Genomic DNA, 24,854 nt, shown 5'->3' on the forward strand with positions numbered 1-24,854 from the left:
TCTCCCGTGCCCTCGTGATGATGGGAAACACACGCCCCTGAGCTGTATATAAGCCCAGCCACCCTCAGCAGCTCTCACAACCTCACATCCACACTCACACACCCATACTCTCCTCCCAGCTCACCTCCAGCCCCACCGCCCCGCCATGGCCGCCTCCACCCTGTCCGTCTGCTCCAGTAACCTGAGCTACGGCAGCCGCGTCTGCCTGCCCGGTTCCAGTGACTCTTGCACCGACGCCCCCTGGCAGGTGGACGACTGTCCAGAGAGCTGCTGTGAGCCCTCCTGCTGCGCCCCCAGCTGCTGCCAGCCCTCCTGCTGTGTCCCCAGCTGCTGCCAGCCCTCCTGCTGTGTTCCCAGCTGCTGCCCCTCCACCTGCTGTGCCCCCAGCTGCTGTCAGCCCTCCTGCTGTGTCCCTAGCTGCTGCCCGTCCACCTGCTGTGTCCCCAGCTGCTGTGCACCAGCCTCCTGCCAGACCCTCGTCTGCACCCCAGTGAGCTGCGTGTCCAGCCCCTGCTGCCAGGTGGCCTGTGGGCCCAGCCCCTGCCAGTCAGCCTGCGCCAGCTCCTGCCTGCCCTCCTGCTGCCAGCCCTCCTGCTGCACCTCCTCCCCCTGCCAGCAGGCCTGCTGCACGCCCATGTGCTGCACGCCCGTCTGCTGCAGGCCCGCGTGCTGTGTGCCCGTCTGCTCTGGGGCCGCCTCCTCGTGCTGCCAGCCCACCCCCTGCCCCTCGGCCTGCTGCAGGCCCTCCTCCTGCGTGTCCCTCATCTGCCGCCCCGTGTGCAGACCCGCCTGCTGCGTGCCCGTCTCCTCCTGCTGTGGCCCCTCCTGCTGCCAGCCCAGCTGCTGCCGCCCGGCCTCCTGCATGTCCCTGCTCTGCCGCCGTGTGTGCTCCCGCCCAACCTGCTGCGTCCCTGCCTCAGCCCAGAAGTCCTGCTGCTGACTGGGCGTGCCCTCCCCAGGGCCAGCCAGACACCATGGGGCACTGCTGGCTTCACAGCCGCCTTTAGGGTTTTACTCTTAGGAAGTCCTGAGATGCCCTGACAACCCCTCCTGCTCTCAGCCCAGGAGGAAGTTCCATCAAACTCAGGATGGTCCTGCCCAAGCCCATGGTGCACTCTGCCTGGCGGCCCAGTGGTCAGGTTGGGGACCATGTCCACAAGGCAAGTCTCAGTGGTCTCACCTCCTCAGAGGCTACTTGGAAAACTAATAAAGTCACCTGCATTTAACCTCAATGGGATTGGTTCTCTTTCGGCCATTTCTAGTTGGATTGCCAGCCAGTCCTCACAGAGGCCGGGCCCAGTGCCCTGGCTGCCCTGCTGACCCCCTGCTGCGCGGGCCCTCCCTCAGGGTCCCTGCCGATGCTGAACAGCCCCTGGCTCCCATCCCGCAGGATCTGGGCCAGTCCCAGGAGTGGGGGCCTCAGTATGGGCAGCCCCCTTCCCAGGAGCCTGCCCGGTGGTGGATCCTCAGGGACCTAGCCATGGCCAGTCCCGGGCACAGTTACCACGCTGCCCAGGACATCCCCCTGAGAGGTCCCCTTGGAGGAAGGCCTCCTGGCAAAGGGGGCTGGGAGGACATGGGGTTCAGCATCTCCCCCAAGGAGAGGGGACGGGCAGATGCAGCAGCCCCTCTGCCCACGCCCAGGGCACTGGGGTTGGACAAGCACCTGCACTTGGCTGCCAAGCCCTCCTGGCCACCTGCTTCCTCTGGCTCCTAAGCCCTCTCTCGGGAGCATTCCGCTGGGGTCACATGTGTCCCGAAGTCTTCTCTCATGTAACAGTGACAAATGAAACCCAGCTGTCCTCCCTCTCAGCTCTGCCTGCACCCCTCCAGAGGGGAGCTGCCTAATAGCTCTGGGCGGCCCCATTTCTCCCCTGCTCACCCCTCCACCACGACATCCTTCCCCCCCCCCGCCCCCCGCCATGCTGCTGACCTTCCCGGATCGCAGCGGAGATCAGTTGCACTCCCATCCCTTCTCCTGTCACCTGTCTGTCTCCACAGAGCTTGGCTCTCAGCTCCAGGACGTGCCTCTCCTGCTCCTTCACTCTCTGACTTGCCAGCACCCGTTGCCTTCTGCGTCACTATGGTGTGGGGACTTTGGCTCTCTCTCCTGATATGTCCCCAGAGTTTCTCCTGGATTCAGGCCATTTACCCCTCCAGACAGGACCTTCCTCCAAACTTGCCTCTCCTGCCCGGGCCCCCTGGACTCCGCCCCCACCTCCCAGCCCCCCGGTCCTGCCGCTGAGCCCGTGGTACTTCCAGTCAGTCTCTGGGGTCTGTCCCTGCCACTCATCACTGTTTCCCTGCCCGCTAAATGACTCCGGGCAGCCTAGGACAGGGCCCTGGGTCCCAGCCCCGAGAGCCCAAGGCAAGTTCATGGGGTGAGACCTTCCTAGCAGAGGTCGCTGTTCTGAGAGCTCCCAGTGGCACGTGCACGTCCTTTTACAGAATGCATTTTGGAAAGAAACTGTGCCTTTTGTCCAGTAGAAGATGCTGATTGGGGAGGAAGATGATGGGGAATCCGATAGGTTTGGGAGAAACTGCCATCTAGGGTTCTGCATTGTCACAGCCACAGCCTGAGCAGAAGGGGAGCTGCCGGCGGCGGAGATGAGCGGCCCTGGGGGCATTGGACGCTCTTGACCGGGCAGAGCCATTTGCCTGTCCTCGTGGCCCTGTCCTCACCTGAAGTTCTGAGCGTGAAGTGCTAGGGTGGAGGTTAAGTGCGTGAGAGCAGCTGAGAGAACAGGCTGCCTGAAGCTCTCCTTTTGCCCAAAGCCATCTCGCAGGCAACAGCTTATAAGGTTACCCCAGTAAGTGGCCGCTTGTGAAAGAAGCGCTGGCACGCACTGGACAAGGCCTCCCGTTTCACCAGAACACTCTAGAAATCCAGGAAATCAGTGCTTTAAATCTTACCAGAGAGCTAGGCAGTGCGAACTCGCCATTGGGTCTGAAGCCTCAGCTCCCTGCTGCGCGTGTTCTGGCCAGACCCACGTGCCGAACCGGCAGCAGGTAACCATCCGGCTAAACACATCGTGGCTCTCCTAGGCTTAGTATAAATCCAGGTGGCCTTGCTAAGCACGATGCTGCCATGTGGCCAATGAAATCTTGGTGAAACCAGTGGCTTTGTGAACGACCTAGTAAATTTCAGGCACGGAACATGTTTAAATCACACAATGGCCTGAGTCCACTATGACCCACCCCCATCTTGTCGAAGAGGAAACAAGGGCCCACAGTGACCTGCCGAACACATCTAATCAGGCAGTGAGAGTCGGGGCTGAGTGGAGTAGGAGAGAGACCATGTGGGGCAGGTAAAACACGGCGTGTTTGCCAGGGATGATGCAGGGGGCCAAATAATGTCCCCAAGACAGCCTTGTCCCAACCCCAAACCTGTGTGAGGGAAAGGACCCTGCAGACTGACTGCAGGCTGCTGATTAAATCAAGAATCTCGAACCCTGGCTGGTATGGCTCAGTGGATCGAGTGCCGGCCTACGAATCAAAGGGTTGACGGTTCAATTCCCAGTCAGGGCACACGCCTGAGGTGCAGGCCAGGTCCCCAGTGTGGGGTGCGCAAGAGGCAACCACACAATGATGTTTTCCTCCCTCCTTTTCTCACTCCCTTCCCCTCTCTCTAAAAATAAATAAAACCTTTAATAAATAAATAACTAAATCAATCAAGAACCTCAAGACGGGAGACGGCTGTGGGTCAGCCAGGTGGGCCCTGAGTGGCCCCACGAGTGGCCTTTGCGGGGAGGCTGAGACTCCACTTTCTCACACGGACAGGACACAGACACCTCGCCACAGACGCAGAGCTTCCAAGGCCGGGGTCACGGCCGAGGGTCAGAACCTGGAGCCCCAGAAGCAGGAAGAGGTGGGAAGGTCACCCCGGAGCCTCCTGGGGGCCCTGCCACACCTGGGTCACAGCTCAGGAAACTGCTCTTAGTCTTGTGGCCTCCAGAGCCCGGGAGGGTTAATTTCGGTTGTTTTAAACCATCACGTGTATGATCAATTGTTACAGCCGCCCTGAGACACAAAGTCAAATGTACGGTCAGTCTTCACTTAGTGCTGTCGAAAGATTCTGCACCCTCAAGTGACAGGACAGATAACAAAGGCAGCTTGACCGCAGGCTCTGATACAAGCAAGAGGTAAGGCCCTACAACCTCTCATCAGCGTTATAATGAGAGAGATCGTTATTCGAGGACCTGCTGTATATGATAAACTTCGTATGATAAATATGGCTCTCATACTTTCTAAGTATGAGTGTTCTGGTTTAAAATGTCATTGAGACAAAAACAACAGAATAATAACAATAGTAATAAAATAATGAACCCTCAGCCTTCTCAGGAGCTGCGCTAACCCGCTCCCCTGCGCAGGCTGCCCTGCGCCTGCCTTCCTGACGCGCACCACAGGCGCCTTGCGAGCCAGAGGTTTCAGAGGAGTCGTGCCGCAGCTTGGTGGCTGCTGTTCAGCTGGGCACAGGACTGCCCTGCCCCTGCCCATGGCACAGCCCCGCCACCCAGGGACGCCATCGGGAGAAAGGGCAGCACTGAGCCGCTCATCCCCAGGCTGCGCCCGTCCGTCAGGCCACAGACTGGGGCAGCGACAGGAGCCCCAACCACAGGCAGAACGGCCCGGTATTTTGACCTCTGTCCCCCATCATCTGCAGGAACTTGGTGACAATGCAAAAGAAAGGGGACCACAGGCCCCAGAGACAGAGACCCACGTGAGGACCCTTTCCTGGAACCCAAAATCCAAGTTACCTTCCCCCATTGCCAGGTCCCTGCAACGAGCACCCAGCGGCCCACCCTCTGTCCCCCTGCCTCAGCTCTGCCCCAAGCCCGTCTCTCTGCCCACTCAGTAGACTTGGTCAGGACTGGCCACCCAGCCCCAACATGCAGGCAAGACATTTACGAGCTGGGCAGCACCTCCTGGGAAAATAAACCAGCTCTAATGAGGGTTCCGCAGAAACGGACTCCAAACACCAACAAGGAAGGGAGGGCGTGTGGGCCGCCTGCTGGGGCAACGCACAACACAGAGGAGGGGTATAAAGGCTGACAGCCCCAGAACCTCACACACTCACACTCACACTCACACACACTCACACCCTCTTCAAAATCCACTGCCCCGCCATGGCCACCTCCACCCTGTCCGTCTGTTCCAGCGACCTGAGCTACGGCAGCCGCGTCTGCCTGCCCCGCTCCAGTGACTCTTGCACTGACACCCCTTGGCAGGTGGACGACTGTCCAGAGAGCTGCTGTGAGCCCTCCTGCTGTGCTCCCAGCTGCTGCCCGCCCACCTGCTGTGCTCCCAGCTGCTGCCCGTCCACCTGCTGTGTCCCCAGCTGCTGCCCGTCCTCCTGCTGTGTCCCCAGCTGCTGCCCGTCCACCTGCTGTGCTCCCAGCTGCTGCCCGTCCACCTGCTGTGTCCCCAGCTGCTGCCCGTCCACCTGCTGTGCCCCCAGCTGCTGCCCGTTCACCTGCTGTGTCCCCAGCTGCTGCGCACCAGCCTCCTGCCAGACCTTGGTCTGCACCCCAGTGAGCTGCGTGTCCAGACCCCTGCTGTCAGGTGGCCTGTGGGCCCAGCCCCTGCCAGTCAGCCTGCGCCAGCTCCTGCCTGCCCTCCTGCTGCACCTCCTCCCCCTGCCAGCAGGCCTGCTGCACGCCCATGTGCTGCACGCCCGTCTGCTGCAGGCCCGCGTGCTGTGTGCCCGTCTGCTCTGGGGCCGCCTCCTCGTGCTGCCAGCCCACCCCCTGCCCCTCGGCCTGCTGCAGGCCCTCCTCCTGCGTGTCCCTCATCTGCCGCCCCGTGTGCAGACCCGCCTGCTGCGTGCCCGTCTCCTCCTGCTGTGGCCCCTCCTGCTGCCAGCCCAGCTGCTGCCGCCCGGCCTCCTGCGTGTCCCTGCTCTGCCGCCGTGCGTGCTCCCGCCCGGCCTGCTGCGTCCCCGCCTCAGCCCAGAAGGCCTGCTGCTGACAAGGCACGTCCCGCCAGGGCCAGCCCCCACCCTCCTCACACGGCCTTCAGTATTTTACCCAGCACGTACCTTGGTACAAGTCCTAGCATGAACACTCACTGACCTCGGACCCCAACAACCAGACTGAGCCTATCTGCAGCCCCCACATCAGGCCCAGATAAAGCCTAGACAGCCCTCCCTTATTACTGGGGGGTCTCCAGGTTGTTTCTGACAGACATGGCCCCTGGCCCTTCTCTCATAGCCTGTCTCGACCCCCATGACGACGTGCTGTTTGCCCTCCCCTCCTCATACACGCGTCTTGAGCTGATTGAATAAACTGGCTGTCCTGGCCCTGATGTCCTCTCTCTGAGCCTAGCTGTAGGTTTTCTCCAGCCCTCTGGGCCAACATCACCCTGGCTCTTGCATCTTTACACAAGTCACATGTTGGCAACTTTCCCAGTGCTGACTTGAGGCCCGCCCAGGGCAGTCCTTGACCCCCGCTCCTGTGTCTGCGCCTCTGGGCAGCTCTGGGGCGGTTGTGCTGCACATCTGGGATTCAAGTGGCCAACAGCCACCTGGCCAGCAGGCGCTTGGTGAAAGAAAGGGTTCTGTTGTCCCGGGCCCGGCTCTCCGGGGTCAGTCCGAGGACACTGGGGGCTGGGCCTGTGCTGGCTTCTGGGCCAGGAGGCAGCTGGAGCAGGGCATTCCTGGGGCACAGCTGGCACAGAGGGTTTCTACAGATGGAGTGTGTCCCTCCATCTCCCCTTTGAACCTCCTCACTTTATTCCAGTGTCGCGTCTGGGCCTGCACAGGCTGAGGGCGGGCAGAACCCTGGCTCCAGTTCTCGCCTGGGTGGGGCAGAGAGCAGAGGGCAGAGGGCAGAGGGCAAAGGGCAGGGGGTAGGTGACTTCAAGCGCCCACGCTCGGGGACCCAGGCTTGCTGCCTTTGGAGGGTTTCCCTTTATTGCCAGCCTGGATGGAGCCTCCGCATTTTCCAGACTTCCCAAGCCCATCCCCCACTCCTGGACAGAAGTCCCCCTACTCCATACTCCATCTAGTGCCACCTCCTCGCTCTTGATCCTTCCCTGCTATTGCCATGACACCCCCTCCCCCCAGGAAGCCATGAAATCCAGCAAGACACTCTTCAAAGGGAGGTGGATCGACCATGAGTGACCCACCCTTGGAGCAGGTTTAAGAGATCACCTGACCCTCATGAAATGTCCCCCAGAAAACCTGGTCCAGACCACCCGGACTAGCCTGGCTCTTCCAGAACTGCCCTCACTAAAGGGGGGTCCTCAGGGAAACTGTCCGTGGAACTAGATTTGGGTGGTGTGAATTCCTACAGATTAGCACCCACAGTCCTTCCACATCCTGGGGCTCCTTCCCCTGGGGACCCTGCCCCTCCCCCACAATTCTCCTGGGGTACCCTGTCCCTCTTTCTGGGGACCCCACTATGAAAGGGTGTGTGAGAAATCAATTCTCCCAGATGTTACAGAGCCAGAAAATCCCCTGGATATCTGTCCCCTGTAGCCTCCCCTAAGCCTTTAGTGGTCTCCCTCTGGACAACTTCACCTGCACCCCCCAAAGACCAGTGAACTGGGGACCCCAAACGTTTATGGGTCTGGGTGGATGGTGAACCCATAGGCCCCTCCTCGAAGACAGTATTTATTTAAATGCATAAAATGTAATACTCTAGATTTCCAGGGGAGACAATTGTGAGAAAATAGTTACCAATTTTTTTTTTAAACAAATGATGTTGTGAGGTGCCCTTTTCATGTAGGTATTAACCAACAGAAGGAAAGGCGGCCTCGCTTGGGTGGGGGACAGATGTCCCCGCAAATCTGCCATGAGGCTCAAGGATGCTGGCCACAGTCCCAGGTGTTGCCAACACACCGCACCCCGGACATGGCTGCAGGGCTGCTACCTCTGGGTTAGCGTCAGGGCACAAAGACTCAGTGTTTCCCAAATAAGTTCAAGGCCCCGAATTCCATCCCTCCGACCTCGGATGGAGCCCAGTGGCGTCGGGCAAGTCACCCTGGCCAAGAGCGCCCTGGTTTAACCAGAAGCAGCCAGGCGAGCCACCAGACAGTGCTGTGCTGCTGGGACACCTCAGCGGCCTGTCACCAACACTGATGACTCGCCCCTGGGTTGCCCTAACCCCAGCCTCAACCCCCGGGGCGCGGGGTGTGACCCGCAGGCTTCCCGGGAAAGCTCGTTACCCAGCGCACGGTTCCCGAGCGCCCCCCTGAGCAGCGAGAGCGTCTCCGCAGGCTGCGCCTGAGCCTGGCTGCCAGCGCGCACACCGTGCCAGGTGGGTCTGTGGAGCGGCGACCACCTCCACGCGCGAGACCTGCGGCAGGGTTCCATGCAAACCGTGGAAGGAAGAACACGGCACAAATTTTATCACCTGGGCGGATACCTCCGGGATTTTCTCTGCGGCGCTCGTGCGTGCACATGCACGCGCGCACACGACGCCTTTCCCTCCACGTAGCAGGACGCCTCCGCGTCCCCAGGGCTCCGCGCCGACCCGGCCCAGCCAGCAGACCCTAAGGCGGGGCCGGGCCGGGCCGCCACCACCCCACCCCACCCCACCCCTCTCCCGCCCAGAAATGGCAGCAGTCGCCTCCCAGGCGGCCCCTCCCGGCCCCCTCCCTTCGCCTGCGGCCTGAGCGGGGGTGGAGGGGACTCCCGGGCTGCAAGCCGACCCTGGAGTCACCTTGGCAGCAAGGTTGGCATTTCTTCTCCCTCGCCCCACCCCATTGGCAGGTAAGTACCGGAGATGCTCGTTAGATTGGATTCGCCTGAGACCCGGCAAGATCTTCACCCCGGGGCAGAGGTACCTGGGCCCCGGCAGCACCAAGCCCGGACCTGGGGGTGGGATGAAAAATGAAGCGTGAACAGACGGGGTCCCAACCCCAGTAGCTGCGAGGGAAGGGAGTGTCTTTAACGTCCGATGCCCCTCTCCCCGCTTCCCAAGCGGAGCTGGGCGCGGGGCACGTGGCGTCCGCGTGGACTCGGCTGCGGGGTGAAGGGTGTCGCGCAGAGGTTCAGTGAGCCCCCAGCCCCGGGCCTGAGTCTGCGTTCAGGGTGCTCCTGCAAGCGCAGAGGCGTGGTTGGGACGCAGAGGGCGATAGCCGAGGACCTCCGCCCCTTTTCCCCGCCCCCAGACTCCCAGGAGGGGAGGAGAGGTGGGTGCCTCCCGCCTCAACGCGGAGCTCTCTAAGCCGCGGGCTCAGAATCCACCTGGGAGGATGGGGCAGCGGGTGGGGGGACCCGGAACTGGGGCAGGGTTGCGGGGTGGGGGGTGTCCAGCAGGAAAGCAGTCCCGACCTGGAATCATGCGCCTTTACTGCGGAAAAAGGCTACCTGGAAATCATGATTTACTCAAAGAGCAAAGTATTCAAGCTTCCATTATAAAAATGAATATTCTTTGTTTCCTGATTTCTATGCGGAGAGGGAGGCAAAATAATAAAACCTGTCCTATAAGCTGAGAACTTTTTTAAAGGAAAACAGGTGTCAGGGTGATAGTGTGCCCTGGTTTAGGGCGTGGCCTTTTCTGTGCTGGGGAGGGGGTGATCGGGATGGGTGGTCCCTCAGACTTGTATTTGCAGAGACAAGGGTGAGGGGTGTGCAGGGGTCTCCTCCAGAGTGCTCCAGAGTAGCAGGTCGCTGAGCCTGTACTGATGGGGGGGGGGGGTGTCATTCATTTGATGTCTCGTGTGATCTTTTGCTAAAAGTGACATAAGTGAAAAGTCTCAGCACTACAAGCGTTGGGACCGTCTGTGCCCAATTGCCGACCACTCCCCAGCTGTGCCGAAGTGTCAAGCAGGTAAAGCGGCAGCCCCGTCTTCCCCACGGCCTACGGGACTTCCCAGTGCCGGCCTGGGGCTGGTGTGGAACGGCGCGGCCCGGCGCGGCCCGGCCCAGCCCGGCCCAGGGCTGGCTACCCGGATTCCCCGGGCTAGCGCGCTCCCGCTCAGAGTGAACAAAGGGCTGCTGACCAGGGAACAGAAGCAATGGGCTCCTTAAAAGCAAAAGCGTGAACCACCAGCAGGGGGCGTCTCCCAGGAACCGGTCTCTGGGGCCTGGGTTTAGCGCCGGGATTCCCCAGAACTCACACCGGTTATTATGCCAATTGCGCGCAGAAGCACCGAAGCACCAATGACCGACCGCAGCACTCGCATTAAAGAAGTCCAGGGACAAAGTCCGTGAAAGAATTCGACTTCACCCCTTACTGCCCCAGGTGCAATGGAGGCCAGATGCCCCCTGCCTCCCCTTGGTCCGCCTCTGGGGCCTCCACACCCCAGCTGGCTTTAAAGTGCAAAGCTGTTCCCCAGCATTTCCTGGGTACTTTCTCCAGCAAAGGGATGCAGGGGACCCCAGGTCTCACCACTTCGCGGACTTCTGCACTAGGCCCACCCTGGGGTCCCCCGCACCTGCTGAAAGCCTTGGCCCGTGGAGCTCCTGCTCCCACTGAAGATTCCCCCCGTCCCCACCGGAGATTCTCACAGCTCCTTGCTCTGCAGAGATACGATCTGACCAGACGGAGGTGCAGACTCCCAGCGCAGGGACGCACTACGGGCTGCGGCATCCCAAGCGGGCACAGCGCCTTCCTTGCCAGGGTACTGAGCCAACAGAGAAGGGAAGGAGGGTGAGTGGGGGGTGTCATGTGGATTAGGCTCTGAGTCCTGGGTGAGGACCCACCTCTGACTATTTCCAGGTGACAGATGACACTCGTAGACACCATGCAGACGGCCGGACACGGTTCTCCTGACATCCTACCCCCTCCAAGCCCCCACTTCACCCCTTCCCTCTGCCCCGACGCCCTGAGCCCGTCAGTGATCCCAGCGCATTGTGTCCAGCTGTCTCCACTGTGACTCCCACAGTATTCTCTGCCTTGACTCTGCCCAGTCCGGACAACAGGGACCTTCCACCAGCGCCACCCTGCCCCCGCCCACAGCCGCTGTTCATTCCCTGATGGAGAGCCCCTCTCTAGAACACCCCACCCAGGTGTCTCCCCGCAGGACACCGCACACACATCATGCAGCTGGAATCAAGGGCTTCTTATAGGAGCCACGGGGATCTTAGCAGACCCAAAGGAACGTGAAGTCCAGCCTCTACACATGCACAGCACACGCCCCACGCACACCCTGAGCCCCTTCCACCCTCCGGCCCTGGGACTGGCCCAGGGGCTGCACTGCCCGCCGGCCCCCTGGTAGCCTCCGCAGGCTGACCCCCTGCTGGGCCACCTCCAGCTTGGCTGAGACTCACACTGGATCATGAGACGCATGCACGGGGCAGAGGAGCCAGCCAGTCCCCAGGCCCCATCGCTCAGCAGAGGGTCCCAGCCACATCATCTTCCTGTAGGAGGTGTCCTGTAGCCATGAGCTCACCTGAGAAGGGCCTTGGGGACCTGCTGCTGGACAGTGTGTCCATCAGCTGGGGAGCAGCTGGTCAGTCCGCACACCTGCGTGGTCCTGGCCATGGTTTCCCAAAGACCCCCGCCTGTCCCCCGCCCAGACGCCACGCCGCTTTAGCTGTCCAGGACACCGCTCCTGCTTCCTTATGAAAGCCAGCTGAAGTGGCCGGCTTCCTGTCCAGGCAAGGCCCTCCCTCCCTGCTCCCCGGGCCTCCTGGACTGCTCCTTCCTATGCCCCCTGGACGCTGAACCTGAAACCACACCGATGCCAAGTCCCACTGACCCAGTGTCCCCTGTTCTCCCAGCTCCCAGGCCACTCCAGCCTCCGGCCTCCACCCAGGCTTTCTAGGGCGCAGTTTCTCTCCCCTCTGCTGCCCCCTGGGTAGGGATCCCTGAAAATCCTAGCCCAAAAGCCCCCCGCAGCCTTACAGCGAACTTAACTGCAACCTGACCCAGGGCAGAGGGATAGCACGGTGGTGGCGAGCAAAGCAGCCTTGTCCCCAGCACAGTGCCCTCCTGAGACAGGGGCACACCTGAAGCCTTCACCGCTGCCCTGTGACCTGCACGTCAGCCACCAGCCACTGCTCCAACGTGGACACATGTTTGGGAGCCGGGACTTCAACTATCAGGTGTCACGGACGAGGCCCCAGCGTTTCTCACACACACACACACACACACACACACACGCACGCACGCAACGACAGAACCTGAACAAGGCCCAAAGGAAAGTGAAGTCCAGCTTCTACACACACACACACACACACACACAACCCTACGGCATTTTGCAAAACTGAATGCAATCAAAGTCGTGTTTTTAACTCTCCGAAATCCTGGCTGGCCCTTATGCAAGTGTCTTGGGAGTATTCCAAATGTAGTTCAATATTATTTATGTGACTTTTATCTTTCCTCCCTCGTTTGTGGTATTTAGAACTGGGTCATCTTTTAACTATTTGCAATGTACCTTCAGGGGAGAGGGGGCGGCTTTATAAATAACCTTTATTATTATTATGCAGGTTGATTCTGTTCCCAGCGCTGAAGGGAACGTGAAGATACATGTCAGTGACTCATCCCCCACCGGCAGGGACACTGCTGCGAACTCGGGACGGCACGGGCTCCCGGGCTGCCCGGGGTCCCCAAGGGCTGGTCTCTGTGCCGGGGAGGGCGTGCAGCCTTCAGTCACCTGAAGCCAGGGGATTTCTGACAGGTTGGCCTGGCTCCTGGGTGGTTTGCAAATCTCGTGTCCCAAGACAGCCACAGGGACAGGGGCAGGCGACCCAGGAGCCCGGGAGGGGCTCAGACCTTCCCCACACCCCACAGCGCGGCCTCCCCGGCACCCATGGGCTGCTCACCTCCCACCCGAGGGGCCCTGGCTGATCAGGGGCGGGGGCTGGGGACTCTAACGGACACCCCTGCCCCTGCCATCAGTGTGCCAACTTGGCTCATCATCGGGCATCTCCTGGTCACATCATTGGGCACCAAGTGCCATCAGAGCAAAGAGCCATGACATAGAGGGGATTCAGCTGGTTCCAGGAAACCAAGGATGAGTAATTTGTAAATAAAGCCAGAAGCGCATGGCAAACCGTCCCCCTGCCTCCCTGTGGCGCCCACACTGCCACGGTCACTGAGGCCACATGTGCCCATACCATGCTCTCCCCGTCCAGCAACCGGGTTTCTAGCTACCAGGCCTCATTTCCCTGTTACTCTGCTTTTTAATGTAGGGTTTGGTAAATAAAATCTCTTGGTAAGAAATGCGGAACGGTGTGGCGAGGTCACGGGCATTAGCGAGTCCACTCAGCCTTTCTGCAAAGGAGGGTACGTAGTCCGCCCTCCTGCTTCACACACCCTGCACCCGTCGCCCCGGTGAGCCGGCCCGTGGAGCTCCCCCCCCCGCCCCGCCGCTGCAGGCCACCCCAAAAGGTGTGTTTGGGGCTGTTTCCATCTTTGTCACTTCTCCTGGGACACAGCTGCCAGGCTGCGGGGTGGCCCCGCGCTTTGCTGAGTGCAGACCTGGGGTCCTCTGCCTCCTGCACGGACTTCATTCCTAAAGCAGGTGTACGGCCTTTATCCCCAGGAGGCCAAGCAGGTAAATACATGCGAAGGGCCTCAGATGGCAGCTGCTTAACTCTTTGAACGGAGTCCCCACCCTGTTAGCATTTAAAGACCAGGTTTCTATTGCGATCGCCTCCCTGTTCCCTTTCATCTTCTCCACTCCTGCCTGTCCCACCCCTAGCTGTCCCAGGGCACCGAGGACTCGCACTGGAAAGCAGCATTTAGTACACAGCAACACCCCTTCCGGCTCCCAGGGCAGCAGCCCCTTACCTGTGCACGGCTCCCACCGCCGGCCACCGCGGCCTGGAGTCGCCAGGGGCAGGAGCACGACACACAGCGTCAGCAGGACAGACATGAGGGGTCTGGGTCCCAAGCTCCATCCAGGGCTCACACTTGGCCCGAGGGGAGGCAGCTGCTCCTCAGACACCTGGGTCAGCCGTCCAGGGGGGAGCCCCGGCAGTCACTGGGATGGCCACATGCCCAGGGCCCGCGGCAGGGACAGAGGTGGCCCTAGCGGCAGCCAGCTCCTAGCAGCTCTGCCGGGGAGGCAGGTGGTGCTGGCAGGTCGAGGCTGCAGCCGCCTGCCTGTCTATCTCCTCATTTCCGCATGGGCTCGGGTCCTGCTGTGCAGGTGACAGCTGATAACATCTCTGCATGGGCCTCGATTAGTCATTGGCAAAGCGCGTTTTTCCCAAAGGAAAGACAGAAATAGATCGTCCAGCGGAGAGCTGAGAGCAAACCAGAAAAACTCAGAGAACCTGTTTTCCTCGCGTGTAGACTCTACGCTGGAAACCTTTTAGGACTGAGCTCGGCCACCAGCTGGGGAGGGCTTGGGAGCAGGTCCCCGAGGGTGCTAGCTGGACTCCGGGCTGCAGGTTCCCCCTGCTGGGGTCCAGGTGACAGGTCCCCACGCTCTCCTGGGGTCCCAGCGGCAGGTCCCCACGCTCTGCTGGGTCCCCTGGTGGCAGCGGCAGGTCCTGCTCTAGGCAGTGGACGTCCCACTTTTATCTGGTGCCTGGCCCTCCGGAGGGTGTGTGGGTTTGTCAACTGTTGGGTTTCAGGAATTTCCCTCCGGAGGGAAGTCAGTCCTTCAAGGGAACAGCTAATGAGCAGAGGGAAGAGTCGCCCGGGGGAGGGGAGTGAGCACGTGCGTGTGCAGCGGGTGGTTCACATCTTCAAGGCCCAAGGTCACTCCAGTTTGACATCTCGAAACCGCAGTTGACGTGAAGTGCTGCTCCAGGCAGACAGCCATTAAGTGTGACTATTCTGTTTAAATCCCCTGCCTGCCCGCCCCGCCTAACGGCGCCCAGGGACAGGCTGCGAGAGAGCTCCCAGCAGTCGGCCAGGGGGTTGTGCCCTTGTAGGAGACCCCTGGCATCCCACCCCGACCTGGGGTGGCAGGACCCCTGTCTGCAACCCCTAAGCTGCCCATCTCCAAAGGACAGTGTTGTAGCTGTGAGCCCCAAGCTCTCCTGGGGCAGCCCAGCTCCGGGTCTCGGCAGAGGCTGCGCGGGACACAGGTGTTTGTGAGGAGCATACGCCCTGGGGCTGCAGCTGGCGGGAGGTGGAGACTGAGACAGACAGAGACAGGGAGGGAGACAGAGACAGAGACAGAGACACAGACAGAGACAAGGAGGGAGGGAGTGTGTCAGAGGCTCTTTCCGTAAAACTACCTCTGTGCCTGGAAAGATTCTCTGGCTCTGGCTCTGTCTGTCTGTCTCTCTCTCAATAGATAGATGATAGAGAAATAGATAAATGATAGGTGTGTGTGTGTGTGTGTGTGTGTGTGTATCCCCAACAGATACTAAGAGACGGTTTTGTCCTGGGCATGCAGTCTCACTTATTTGGGGTCATATGAAGAAACCCTGGAAGTGGCTCGTATTACACAGGACCCCAATTCCAGCACCAGGTGCGCCCCTGTGCTGGGCCTTCCTCCCCTCCGCCGCAGGCCCCCTGCCAGCCCATGCCCAGCTCGGCACTCCATGTGGGACAGAGGCTTTCTGACCACACGGGATCATAGGAGCTGTGAAACGTCACACACCCAGTGTAATTTATCGTAATCATTACCTGATAAAAGGAAAGACACAGCCCCCCACATCGCGAAAGACCCGTTATCTGGGGCAAAGACAGCCGTTTAAATTGGATAAATCGAGCTTTCCTCTTTTCTTTCCCAATTAATGAGAACTCTGTGGGTCACGGTAGCCCCGGGTGAGGCAGAAGCAGGTGGTGGGGAGGGGGCAGGGGACTTCCCACAGGATGGTAGATGTCACTTCTGCAAACCACAACCCCAGGCTGTGTCACTGTGACTCCTGTTAACCTGGCCATATGACCCCTTACCTCTGATCCCAAGCCTCTCACTGTCCTTGAATTGGTTGATCAAAAATGAGATCATGTGCCATCTTTTAACAACCAGATCTGAAGCAGCAGAATTTTGTTGCCTTGAACCCTTCCAGGAAAGGTTTCCTTCTGTTACATCCGACCCAGTAATGCTGGTAATGCTCTTGATGACAATCGGGGTAATTAGTGGGATCTTGTTCATATTTAAAACCACAAAAATACGTGCCTGAACGCAGAGAAAAACTCAGAATTGCTTTCTCTAGACTGGGCCCCTCATCATCCCAGACAAGTCACAGAAATGCTCTGAATGCTGATTTCCTACATGTGAAACATGGCCGGTGGGGACCCGCATGGAGGAAGGGCCTGCAAATTAAGTGATGCAATTTACATAAGTAAATTTACATAAAGCAGCATTTCTGCAGACACGTCCCCAGCATGTGCGCTCTGCAATGTGCAGTGAGAACAGGAGCCTGGGGTGTGGGATTCCTCCAGGTCCCCTCCCTGGGGACATGCCAGCACACCCACGCGAGGAGGGTTCTGAGGCACCAGCAACAAAAAACCTGCTTCACATTTTCTGCCCCATTTTCTCCACGCTGAAATCACTTTCCCCAAGTCACACACACTAAGGTCATGGAGAAGTGTCCCAGGAACCCACTAGACCAGCCCAGATGTAAAGGGCAGAGGGTGGCCCTGCCACAGTGTCACAGACCAGAGCTACTTCCATGACTGTTCAGAACCTGCCCAGACCTTCTGTCATTGGGTGTCACTTGCAGGAAGCAGGCTGGCTTAATGTCCTATTGGGAACCAGACACAGCCTCAACCAGCCCTGGAAACCAGGCCAGAAGGCCAGCCCATCCTGGTCCACCAGTTGCCTCCAAATGAGTAAATAGAGAACCACCCAAGTATTTCCCCCCAACACAGCCCGTTTGCCTCTGCTGCAGACCTTTGTCACTCCCCTCTGTCTGCTCTCCGAGAGAGGGGGCTACAGTCACTCTGCTGAGACGCGGTCATTCACGCAGGTTGGACGGCCGTGCACCACAGGCAGCCTTCCTTGCATTGCAACAGTAACCCCGAGAGCATCGCTGTGCAGCCAAAGGCTGCCCGCGGTGTGTCCCCATCCCCTCGGGGGCTGTTCAATATATCCCAACCAGGGAACAAAGCTCTCCCCAGGAAAATGAGGTAGACAGGTAAAGGAGAAACTTGAAATGTCAACTCCGTGTTACAGAAATAAGATGCGAACACCACGCAACCTCCCAGTTTGGAGTTCTATTAAGCTAATCTGTCACTTATGTGAAATACTGGGGAATAAAGAATGCACGTGGCATGTGACCACGGGTTTAGGCAGACGGGATTAGTGGGCAGGCTTGGACAGCGCTCAGTGGCCACCTCCCTGGGCTCGCTGCTCCTGGGCCTGCTCCCGGGTGGGCTCCCCGCGGGCGCCCAGTGTTGTCCGTCAGTCACTGACACCTGGCGGGCACACGTGAGGCCCAGAGTCTCCAGGAGACACCGGTTGCAATCTAATGAGAGAGGTCTGGCGAGGTCATAGAACGAGAGTAAGAGTTCGTTTCTGTTATCACCAGAAGAGTTCTTCTTTGGATGGTCGGATGGTTAATCCTTTGTCTGCTGAACGGTTGCCGCAAATATCTCCTATCACTTCTCTTTTGATGCTTTGGTTTGTTTGTTTGTTTTTAAAGAATGCTTTTAGATTTTTTGTCTTTTGCCAGGTGTTTTAACCTTTTATTTAGTCTGTAACATTTTCCTTAAGATTTATGCATCTTAAAACACAATTTTAAAATGTCCCTGCTGTCATGTTGTATGTTTGTGTTTAGCTCTTTGTTCCATCTGGAGTGTGAGTGTGATACTGGCAATGCAGTAAGTGGAACTCTGTGTCCAGAAGCTGTTATGCACCATTTATTAAATTCCTCTCCTTTGCCGCCACCTCGGAATGTCACGTTCATGGTAGATTAGGCTCCTGCATACACTGGGATCCAGTCCATTAACCTCCGTTTTAAAACCCTGTCTCCTTCCTTGGCCAGCATGCTACCTCGCGAATGCTCATTATGGGGAGTGTTTATATGCATTAGGGTTCCCTTTCACAAGTGCATTAGCAGTGCTCACATATTTTCTGTTCCATATGAACTTTAAAAAATGACTGGTTCTCACCTTCATGTACAAAACCAAAATAAAACAAACAATAAAAAAAGATACAGGAATGCTGATTGGAATGGCATAAATTTGTAGGTCAATTTCAGAATAATGGACATTTTTATGATATGACATCTTCCCACTCAGGAGATATGAATCTCTCTCTGTTTATTCCAATCTTGAATTAAGTTCATCAAAAAATTTTAGAGCTTTGACTATGGAGGTTCTTCACGTTTTCTGGAAAGCTATTCCTGTAAATATCGTATATGTTTACTGATATATTACATTCTCAGTGTGTGAATGCGGGGGTTCCTGCGCGCTTTGTGCTGTTCCGTTTTTCCGTATTCCTACCTAGTGCTGCACCATAAATCCTGATGCCCTGTGTTGGGTGCATGTTTGTGATCCCTACATGCTCCTGAGTTATTGTTTTCCTGGTTGGTATGGAACATTCCCCTTTTCCAAAAGTTCTTTTATTTCTAGACGTATGTTGAATGTGTTTTGCTACTTCAGCAGTGGTGCCTTTTTCTTTCACATCATTACAAAAAATGCATCTCTGTCTCATAGCTCAACGTCAGTGCTTTCTCTAACCAGGGCGAAGCACTCAAAGTTGCAAAAACTGACTTGCTCCCTGAAGTAAACATGGTGGTAAAAGATAAAGACGGACAAAGCCTGAGCCGTACACATGCTACAGGAAAAGAGGAAGAGGCCTCCGCACAGCGGTCCGGGGAGCGCTGGCATTGTTAGGGCGCTCGGGCTGCCAGAGACGGTGATTCACAAGGAACCCTATTTGCTGCATCGGGAGCAGCAAAATGAAGAAAATGACGTTCAGTTTGGGAAACTAAGAAAATAACCTGAATCCTTCGGCTTTGGAAGAGGAACTTCACAGAAGGACTGGTAGGAACGGAGTAGAGATCCCAGTGCTGACCTAGAATTCAAGTGTTCATGAGGTGGGATCAATTCCAGGGTTTCCTTGCCTTTGCCTATAATGTGAGTGCGCTGCAGCCCATCAGGTGAAGGCCTTCAGAAAAAGAAAGCTTCCTTCCAGGAGGGAGGAAGCCTGCATTCACACTGAACTGCCGTACCACCTCCGCCCTGGGTCTCCAGCCTGCCAGCCTACCCTGCAGACTTTGGACGCCATGGGCTTGCTAGCCCGCACAGTCACGTGGGCCAATCAATTCCTTCATCCATCTCTCCTGATACAGACAGATGACTGATTGATAGATAGATAAGAAATATATAGATTCATCCATATATAGCTGTAACTCCTATTGGTTCTATGTCTCTGTAGAGCCCTGACTACTATAGCAAAGGCAGTTCTTCGTAAGTTACCTACCAGGGCACACCGCAGGGCAGGGAGGGAAGTACAGAGGGCAGCAGAGGAGGAGGAAGAGGAGGAGGAAGCTGGGCCGAGAGCAGAAGCTCTTCGGCAGGGGATGCTGGCCTCTCTGCCAGTTTTATAGTCCCTGTAAATTGGAGTCCTACTCATGTCACTTTAAGGGGGGAAAGATTCCCCTAGATTAAAAACTGAAGTCTGGAAACCACTGTTCTGGGAATTTCAACGTGGCTCTTGTACGCAGGTCCCGACAGTGGGATCACTTTTAAATAGGCCCCTCTTTCCCCGAGGCGGTGATGACAGGCATGAGGCTTTGTTTACTGTTTTCTGCACCACTCTGCCCTGTAATAGCCTCCCACAGCGGCTAAGGGACCTTCGTTCGGACTCCACCCCGGCCAGCCCTGTGCGAGGGCTCAGTGAGCTGTGTCACGTTTGAGATGCGAGGTCGTCCTGGGAGTTTTCCTCTGAACGCTCTGGGCTCAGCCAGGTTTGCTCACCGTGGGTCTCAGGTGCGCCAGGAGCTGGTGTGGAACAGGCTGAAGGAAGCGTCCCTTCCACAATCAAGGCTGGCAACTCGGCGCCAGAGGCATGACCAGAGGAAGGCACGCTGCATTTCTGAGTGTTACTTTTCTGAACACCAAAACCCTCTGCCCCAACCCCAACTAATCGCTTCTAAAAGCGCGTTTATTGCTGGAGGAGTCGTCTCTGAGGGCGCACTCCTGGGGTTCTCTCAAAGAGTGCTAAATGGCAGGGGTGGGGGTAAGGGGCTCGGAGGAAATGTTACCTGCATTTTCTCCCGTAACTGGCTTTTAGGTTACTTCAAATACCAAAAACCACAGTTTCGTCACTCAAGCTGTCTTATTCGCTGGTTATTGAAAGGGAGCAGCTGCACAAGCGGCGAAGCGGAGAGGCTCTACCTTGCGCTCTTCACCCGGCCCCTGTGCTCCGAAGGCAGGAAGAGGGCTCCCAGGCTCGCCTGCTCTGTGGGGACAAATGGCACTGCCTCAACCTCGCACTGAGGCCACCAGGCTGCTTCCTGTCCCTGGCTTACCTAGCCTGTCATTTTCAGCGTGCGTGGGGCACCTCCAGGCAAAACCTATCCTTACCACACAAAGCATGTTCTTAAAATTCTTTACAGCTTAACCTACATTAATCTAACGCCGATAAAAGCATAGGTTTTACCTTGTGCTCGGAGCTGCATTGTAATTTCCCCAACAACCTGCTGAAAAGACCCAGGGGAACTTAGCAACCGGCAGGCGGCCTGGAGGGAAGCTGCAATTACCAGGGTGCGAGGCCGGCGGGCAGCGGCACCCACTTCAAAGGCGCGGGGGGCGGGTGCGGGCAGGGCTGTAATTAGGGAGGCCGCCGGGCACCACAGGGCCTGCGCTGCCGAGGAGCAACAAAGCCCCGCGTGCGCACGCACAGCCGGCAGGAACAAAGGTGCCCAGTGTTTGATGTGAATCACCCAGTGTCCGGGAGCGGGAGCGGGGCGAACCTCCGCCCTGCACCTGGGACCCCCGCAGGCCGCCCGCCCTCCGCCTGGTCCCTGCAGACTTGGGGATACCAGGAGGAGGCCAGGCTTTGGGGGGATGGACCAGACACGTCTGCTCCTTGCCGGCGCTCCCTGGAGCACCCTAAAGCAGGTCAGAGACACGCGTGGCCTGCCCTCCCTCACAGGCGGGGCCAGGGTGGGTTTGCTCCCCAGTCGTGCGTCGCAGGCAGAACGCACGGCCTCACCGCTCAGGCGCATCCTGGGCGCCTGCGGAGGAAGGGTCCTGAGGAGCAGAGGCCACACCCTCCCTGCCACAGGGACCTTGAGACCCGGAAGGGGGACACACTGGCTTCGAATGCCTTCTGACACGGCGGCGCAGGGGGAGAAGGAAGCGTGGGAGTGACGGTGGCCACCCCCACCGGCCACTTGCGTACCGGCCAGTTGGCCCCCAAGACTAGCCCCAAATCAGAGTGTTTTGGTCCCAGCGTTGGTGTCTATCCTTGTTATCTTAAGGCATTTTTGTTCTTTTTAAGATTTTATTTATATATTTTTAGGGATAGGAGAAGGGAGGGAGAAAGAGAGGGAAACATCAATGTATGGTTGCCTCTCGCATGCCCCCTACTGGGGACCTGGTGCGCAAACTAGGCATGTGCTCTGAGTGAGAATTAAACCGGTGACCCTTCTGCTCGCAGGCGCTCAATCCACTGAGCCACACCAGCCAGGGCTTAAGACATTTTTTTAAACCACATTTTCCAAGGACACAAGATGTTCGAATGCTGTAACCAAGGCACCCGTGTGTTCAATTTAAAAAGTTAGGTGGCAGCCAGTGACAGCAAAGCCCTTCAGTCAGTCCGCACAAGCTCTTAGCTTCACCAGAGATGTCGTTTGGGGGCACTTGTGGACTTCCTTAGTCCTGCGTGATGATTTCCTGTGGTGGCATCTTCTTCCTGGGCTTGGGTGACCTAATGGCTGGAGCAGTGAGATAGGAGGCCAGGACAGAGCCGGCCTCGGGGGCCGTCAGGGTCAGAGTGAATGCACAGTCTCGCTGTTGTTACCCCAACTCCATCCCCCAGCGGCCTCTTTCCTGGACTCACCTGCAGACCTCGCAGCCCCGCCTGCTACACGCCCACCAGCGGACTGGTGGGACACCCATGATCAGAGGCTCACGCTCCCTCCCCGATGACTTTGTTCTCACTCCTCCCACAGTGGAGGCGCCTCACTTCCATGGGAAGTGGGAGACCCACCGACTGCCCCACCTGCTCCTTCCCCGCCAGGCCCACGTACCTGCCCGGTGCTGTACCACCCCCTGGCGCCGTGGATGAGGCCATGTCCCTGTTCCATTCCATGGCCACTGCAGCCGTTTGAGTGGTCTGTCCCCTCCTCCTCTCCATGGCCCTCATCCTAGGGTGCCCCCTCCCTCCTCAGCCCTGCAGCGCCTTCCCTCTAAGGACCATTTATGCCATCTTCTCAAAGACTGCTCTAGGAGAGTGGTAATCAAAGGCCGGCGCACAAGAACCCCCCCGGGGTTCCAGCTGGGACCAGGGCCGCCCTGATCGCATGTGGAGAAATGCTCCAGCTCCATGTCCTACGGGAAGGGCAGCTGCCCCCTGGGCTCCCCCCACCCCGGGGAGACTTTGCCCTGAGCCTTTCCACACCTTCCCCTCCAGCCTCGCCAGCCACCCTGACACAGACTGCGAGCTCCTGTCCCCAAGCCTTGGTTCCTCAGCCCCTGGCGTCCAGGAGGGTTTCAGTGAACACGATGCCGGTGCCTGGATGCTCAGTGGAGCCAAAGCACAGCACTTAGGCCGCAGGAGTTGACAGGTGACGGAGGCCTTCCTGTCACAAGGCTCCATGGGTTTCCCAAAAGAAAGAGATGCCTCATGGGAATTCAAGTCGCTGCTGCTAACTTCTGAAATCCCAGGTCGTTTCTGTACTCAATAACCATTCGTGGGCGCTCACTCCATGCGAGCTGTACACTAGGCCCTGGGCTGCTTGCGGGTGACGGTGGGGGCTGGGGGAGGGGCACCAGCGCGGCGCTGTGACGCGCAAGCCCAGCAGGGAGAGAGGTCAGATGTGGAGATGGTGTCAGGAGAGCCTAGAGCCAGCCCCCGGCTCGCTCGTCTGCGGCCTGTGGGCGGGGGAACTGCCCTGTGCCTTTCTCAGGCGGTGCGGGCAGAGTAGAAAGCCTTGGGACGGAAAGAGCCGAACCCCTGGCAGAGGAGGGAGGAGAGAAGCAGGAGACAGTGGAGGACAGAGAGGCCCGGAGGGCCAGGGGCCTTGGCGAAGACGACGTGCCACCAGAAGCCACAGTAGCAAGGAGGGCTCGGGGGCACACGTAAAACAGTGTCTCTGGCAAACAGCCATCCTCTCCGGGTCCTCCCGGGGCTGTCCCTCCTTGTGTCTGTGTCCTAATATCTTCTTATAAGGACGCCAGTCACGGTGGAGCAGGGCCTACCCAAAAGACCCCCTTTTACCTTAATCGCCTCCCTGAAGACGCCCTCTCCAAATACAGTCACACTCTGAGGTACTGGGGGTCAGGGCTTCAACGTATGAATTCTGGGGACACAACTCAGCCCATAAAAGCCATCATCGTAGCAGAGAGAGGTTACGTCATTATTAGCTTAAGACAAAAGTAAATACATAAAAGCATATCGTGGTATTAGCCCTTTCCTCGGAGTCAGGAATAAAAAGGCAACATGATAACTAAACAGCTGTCTTCGCTGAGTGAGGTCCTTGGTCGGGGGTGCGGAGGCGTGAGCACGGGGACCCCGCGTTAAGCACACCCCTCCCCCATCGCAGGAGGCTGAGTCCAGTCCGAGAAATGTGTTGTGGGGGGAATGGCTGCTATTTTGTCAGCTAGAACCCCGGAATCACAGTGAGTTCAAAGCACAGGCTCTGCCCGTGCCAGTGATACAACTTCTGTGTGGTTCAACCAGAATGTGCTCATGTCTCATTTGTGTAATTTGTTAAAACAACAATGACAGAAAGGCCATTGAGCATTAACAGCTTCAGTCCCCGCTGACAGATGTAAAGGGCGCTGTCAGCTGGGAAGCCTTCGCAGGAGTCTAGGACGGTCCTGCTCTATTACAGCCTGCAAATAAATGACCTCACCTAGACATACACGGGCTTTTAAAAATAACTTTATTTTTCTTATTACACAAGTTGAAAGAGGTTCATTGTTGAAACCTAGTCAGGTACTGATGACAAAAAGAAGGAAATGAAAATTATCTGTAATCTTACTCTCAGGGGCAGTCGCTTAGCATCTTGGTGTATTGCAGCAAGAATCCTATGTTATATGATATACACGTGGTCAGAACAGAGGCACACACTCCGCTCTGCCATGTCTTCTTCGCTGACGGTACATCTGATAACACACGTCAACATGAGCACTGAGGCTGCCTTGTAAACAGCTCCGGCCCCCATGCAGGACCAGAATGTGCCCCTTTCCTCGGGGAATTGGGGAAGGGGAAGCCCGCCAGGGCGGGAGAGGCCCAGTGCCTCCCGTGTGGCCAAGCAGAGCTGGCGCAGCAGCTTGAGCCACCCAGGGCCCCCATGTGTCCCTCTCCCTGGTCAGAGTCAAGCAGATGCTCCCTGCAGCCCAGATCCCCCGCTTCCACCTCCACTGAGGGAGACTGGGCATTGCATGCAAGGGGCAGTGCCCACTCGGCCTAAAACTGGCCTCCTTGCTGTGCCCTGCGGCTCTCTGCCTGAGGCCAGGCCTCTGGACTGGGGAACACTGTCCAGGGGTGGGAGGGCAAGTCCCTTTGCTGAGATTCCGTTTCCTGGTCCTATGATGGGAACACCAGTGGCATCTGTCTCCCTGCCTCCCTGAGTTGGTACAAAGCAGGTCACCTGGGCACCCTATGGGAGGGTCTTTGCCCAACCCTGTCCAGGGGCCTGGAGACAGTAATCACCAAAACGGAACGGGCTGATTCCATCAGTACAAAGGGTAGCGGATACTTTCAGATGCACGCAGCTCCTGGAAACTCACACCTTTCATCCTGGAGACCCAGAAGCAGAAAGCGGTACACCATCCACCCCTCCCCTGGGCAGGGTGTAGTCTGTTTCTCTCTGCCTGGCACTGGGAGGCCTCTCTCCATGTGGATTTCTTGTCTCCTGTGATAGTTTCCAA

The 24,854-nt window shown here is 57.9% G+C and overlaps 3 protein-coding genes across 3 annotated transcripts in view; 2 read left to right on the forward strand and 1 right to left on the reverse strand.

Moving 5' to 3' along the window:
• TSPEAR (thrombospondin type laminin G domain and EAR repeats) overlaps window positions 1–13,802 on the reverse strand; it is a 105,022-nt gene extending 91,220 nt beyond the window's left edge. The window contains exon 1 of the mRNA XM_054578919.1: window positions 13,686–13,802. Within this exon, the coding sequence (XP_054434894.1) occupies window positions 13,686–13,770 (85 nt within the window). The 5' untranslated portion in view covers window positions 13,771–13,802. The remainder of the gene's footprint in view (window positions 1–13,685) is intronic.
• On the forward strand, window positions 146–940 carry LOC129074995 (keratin-associated protein 10-7-like). Its single transcript, XM_054578932.1, has one exon. It carries the CDS (start codon window positions 146–148, stop codon window positions 938–940), a length of 795 nt encoding a protein of 264 aa, XP_054434907.1.
• On the forward strand, window positions 5,127–5,967 carry LOC129075015 (keratin-associated protein 10-7-like). The gene is made up of 2 exons (XM_054578981.1): window positions 5,127–5,531; window positions 5,647–5,967. Exons 1-2 carry the CDS (start codon window positions 5,127–5,129, stop codon window positions 5,965–5,967), a joined length of 726 nt encoding a protein of 241 aa, XP_054434956.1.
• Window positions 13,803–24,854: the final 11,052 nt, after the last annotated feature.

The sequence above is a fragment of the Pteronotus mesoamericanus genome, unplaced genomic scaffold (assembly GCF_021234165.1).
Source record: "Pteronotus mesoamericanus isolate MK-2021 breed Mesoamerican mustached bat unplaced genomic scaffold, CSHL_Meso_final contig_116, whole genome shotgun sequence".
Lineage (NCBI taxonomy): Eukaryota > Metazoa > Chordata > Mammalia > Chiroptera > Mormoopidae > Pteronotus > Pteronotus mesoamericanus.

Excerpts from the sequence above, each read along its gene's own strand:
- LOC129075015 (XM_054578981.1), top strand. The coding sequence starts at position 5,127 with ATGGCCACCTCCACCCTGTCCGTCTGTTCCAGCGACCTGAGCTACGGC. Across the intron at positions 5,532-5,646 it reads AGACCTTGGTCTGCACCCCA|GCCTGCTGCACGCCCATGTG; the intron begins GTGAGCTGCGTG and ends CCCTGCCAGCAG.
- LOC129074995 (XM_054578932.1), top strand. The coding sequence starts at position 146 with ATGGCCGCCTCCACCCTGTCCGTCTGCTCCAGTAACCTGAGCTACGGC.